This window comes from Chrysochloris asiatica, unplaced genomic scaffold, assembly GCF_000296735.1.
Source record: "Chrysochloris asiatica unplaced genomic scaffold, ChrAsi1.0 scaffold00026, whole genome shotgun sequence".
Taxonomy (NCBI): Eukaryota; Metazoa; Chordata; class Mammalia; order Afrosoricida; family Chrysochloridae; genus Chrysochloris; species Chrysochloris asiatica.
The window spans coordinates 6036432-6039846 of record NW_006408544.1 but is presented as its reverse complement, the minus strand read 5'-3'; the positions used below and the strand labels follow the sequence as shown (position 1 = coordinate 6039846).

The 3415-nt window shown below is 37.8% G+C and overlaps 1 protein-coding gene across 1 annotated transcript; it reads right to left on the bottom strand.

Moving 5' to 3' along the window:
• Positions 1–364: 364 nt before the first annotated feature.
• On the bottom strand, positions 365–706 carry LOC102820724 (histone H3.3-like). The gene has a single exon (XM_006839847.1). The coding sequence runs from the start codon at positions 704–706 to the stop codon at positions 365–367; it is 342 nt and encodes a 113-aa protein (XP_006839910.1).
• Between the last annotated feature and the right edge of the window lie 2709 nt (positions 707–3415).

Genomic DNA, 3415 nt, shown 5'->3' with positions numbered 1-3415 from the left:
AAATTTTAACAGGTTTATTTATAATTGTGATAAAGTTGAACTGCTGAAACTTGTTCACTGAAACATTTTGAGTTGCATTAATGCTTTATGTCCCTGCATTTATATTAACAATTCACACAAATGAAAATGAAAAAACTGCCAATACCTAATTTCTGTCTCTTATTTTTCCATTCACAATCATATACTTAGGTACCTTTTGACCCCATTGGGGGAGGGGGGAAATCTAACGTTTAGAACTACCAATAACAGGAAGAAGAGAATTTTTTCTTTTTAAAAGAATGAAATGTTTTCCCTTTTATAGTGGATTCTTAAGCACATTCTCCATGTATGCGATGTGCTAGCTAGATGTCTTTTGGCATAATTGTTACATGTTTGGCATGGATAGCACACAGGTTGGTGTCTTAAAAAGGCCAACCAGATAGGCCTCACTTGCTTCCTGCAAAGCACCAATAGCTGCACTCTGGAAGCGCAGATCTGTTTTAAAGTCCTGAGCTAGATGCTGGAGGGGGAGTTTATGAATCAGAAGTTCGGTGGACTTCTGATAACGTTTAATTTCACGAAGTGCCACAGTACCAGGCCTGTAACAATGAGGTTTCTTCACCCCTCCAGTAGAGGGCGCACTTTTACGAGAGGCTTTTGTAGCCAGTTGCTTCCTGGGTGCTTTCCCACGGGCTGATTTGCAGGCAGTCTGCTTTGTACGAGCCATGGTATAGAGACTTCCTCACTTAATCTGTCAGCATTAAAAAAAAAAAAAAATCCCCCTTCTCCTTCAGCTGGAGCTCCGTGAGCTAGAGACGGTGCTGGCGTTAGAGAGTGATGGCGGCGTGACAGCGGCTGCGAACACAATTCTTCTTCATGTTTTGATATTCAGTATTCTGGTGCTGACAGTGTTCCACCGTTATTCACAAGGTTTTCAGTTACTAAATATTCAGAAGTCTGCCTCTCCTTCTTCCTAGTCTGTCTTTATCTGGAAGCTCATCTGAAACCTGTCCACAATGGGTGACCGTTGCTGGTATTTAATATACCGGTGGCATAGCTTCCAGCATCACAGCAACATGTAAGCCACCACAGTATGACAAACTGACAGATGAGTGGTTATTCACATGGATGGATAAAAGGGTGACTAATAGCTAAGAAAACGTTGGCAAAAAAAAGTATAAAGGGGGACTCCATACACCTACAAGGAAGACCAGTTAATACCATTGTTATTCAAATTTATGCATCAACTACTAAAGCCAATGATGATGAAATTGAAGAATTCTACCTACTTCTCCAATCTGAAATTGATCAAACATGCAATCACGATATATTGATAATTTCTGGTGATTGGAATTCAAAGGTTGTAAACAAAGGGGAATGATCAGTAGGTGGGAAATATGGCCTTGGTGATAGAAATGATGCTGGACATTGCATGATAGAATTTTGTAAGACCAATGACTTCTGCACTGCAAATATCTTTTTTTTAACAACATAAAAAAAGAGTATGTACATGGACTTCACCAGATGGAATACACAGAAATCAAATTGACTACATCTGTGGAAAGAGATGGTAGAAAAGTTCCATATCATAAGCCAAAACAAGGCCAGGTGCAGACTGAGGAACAGACCATCAATTGCTCATATGCAAGTTCAGGCTGAAGCTGAAGCAAATTAAAACAAATCCATGAGAGCCAAGGTATAACCTTGAACATATCCCACTTGAATTTTAAAATCATCTGAAAGACAGATTTGATACACTTTATACTAATGATTGCAAAACAGAAGGGTTATGGGATGACATCAAGAATATCATCATACAGGAAGAAAGCAAAAGTTCATTAAGAAGACAAGGAAGAAAGAAAAGACCAAAACAGATGTCAGAAGAGACTCTTAAACCTGCTCCCCAGTGTAGAGATGCTAAAACAAATGGAATAAATGAGTAAGTAAAAGAATTGAGCAGAAAAGTTCAAAGGGCAGCATGAGAAGACAATGGCAAATATTAAAATTAAATGTGAAAAGATAATGGAATTATGAAACCAAAAGGAATGAATATACTCAGCACTTCTCAACTGAAAGAATAGAGGGAAAAAATTAAGCTTCTACTTGCAATACAAAGGTATTATTTGGGCAAAATATTGAATGATGCAGAAAACATCATAAGAAGATGGAAGGAATATACAGAGTCACTGTACCAAAAAGAAATGGTTGATGTTCAACCATTTCCAGAGGTAGCCTACAATCAAAAGAATGGTACTGAAGGAAGAAGTCCAAGGTGCACTGAAGGCATTAGTAAAGAACAAGTTAGCTGGCCTACAGATCAGAAGAGATCCATATTTGTGCCCAATGCAAATCGAAGTCACTCAATGGAATGTAGAAATCATCGGGCAATATTATTACTATCACATGCAAGTAAAATTTTGTTAAAGATAATTTTAGAATGTCTGCAACAGTTAATTGACAAGGAACTGTCAGAGGCTGAAACCAGATTCAGATGAGGAATGACGGATATTATTGCTGACATCAGATGGATCTTAGCTGAAAGCAGAGAATCCCAGAGAAAGATGTTTACCTATGCTTTACTGACTTTGCAAAGACTTTTGATTGTCTGGATCATAGCAAGCTATGCACAACATTGCAGAGAGTGAGTCTTCCAGAACACTTAGTTGTTCTCATGAGGAACCTGTACGTAGATCAAGAGGCAGTCATTTGAACAAAAAAAGGGACACGTGTTTAAAATCAGGAAAGGTGTGTGCCAGGGCTGTATTCTTTCACCATACTTATTCAATCTGTGTGCTGAGCAAAATATTTGAGAAGATGGATTATATGAAGAAGAACATGGCATTAGGATTGGAGGAAGACTCATTAGCAATATGCAATATGCAGGTGATACAACCTTGCTTATTGAAAGTGAATAGGACTTAAAACACTTACTGATGAAGATCAAAGATCACAGTGTTCAGTATGGGTTGCACTTCAATGTAAAGAAAACAAAAATCCTCATCACTGGATCAATAAATAACATCATGATAAATGGAGAAAAGATTGAAGTTGTCAAAGGCTTCAAAAAGTTGCTTGGGTCCACGTCAACACTCATGGAAGCAACAATCAAGAAATCAAATAATGTATTACATTAGGCAAAACTGCTGCAAATACCTTTTAAAGTGTTGAAGAGCAAAGATGTCAGTTTGAGTACTAAGGTGTGCCTAACCCAAGCCTTGGCCTTTTAAATAGCCTCATATGCATGTGAATCTTTCAATAACAAAAGTTGAGGCTTGAATTTTTTCTTTAGTTCCCCCAGCTTGAGAAATGCCGACCGTTTTCTTCCCTTTTGGTTATCCAACTCTAAATCATTGCATATTTTATTATATAGTATTTGGTTTTATCTTCTCGAGCTGATCTTTGAAATTTTCTGTTCAGCTCTTGCACCTCTTCGATT

Excerpts from the sequence above, each read along its gene's own strand:
- LOC102820724 (XM_006839847.1), bottom strand. The coding sequence starts at position 706 with ATGGCTCGTACAAAGCAGACTGCCTGCAAATCAGCCCGTGGGAAAGCA.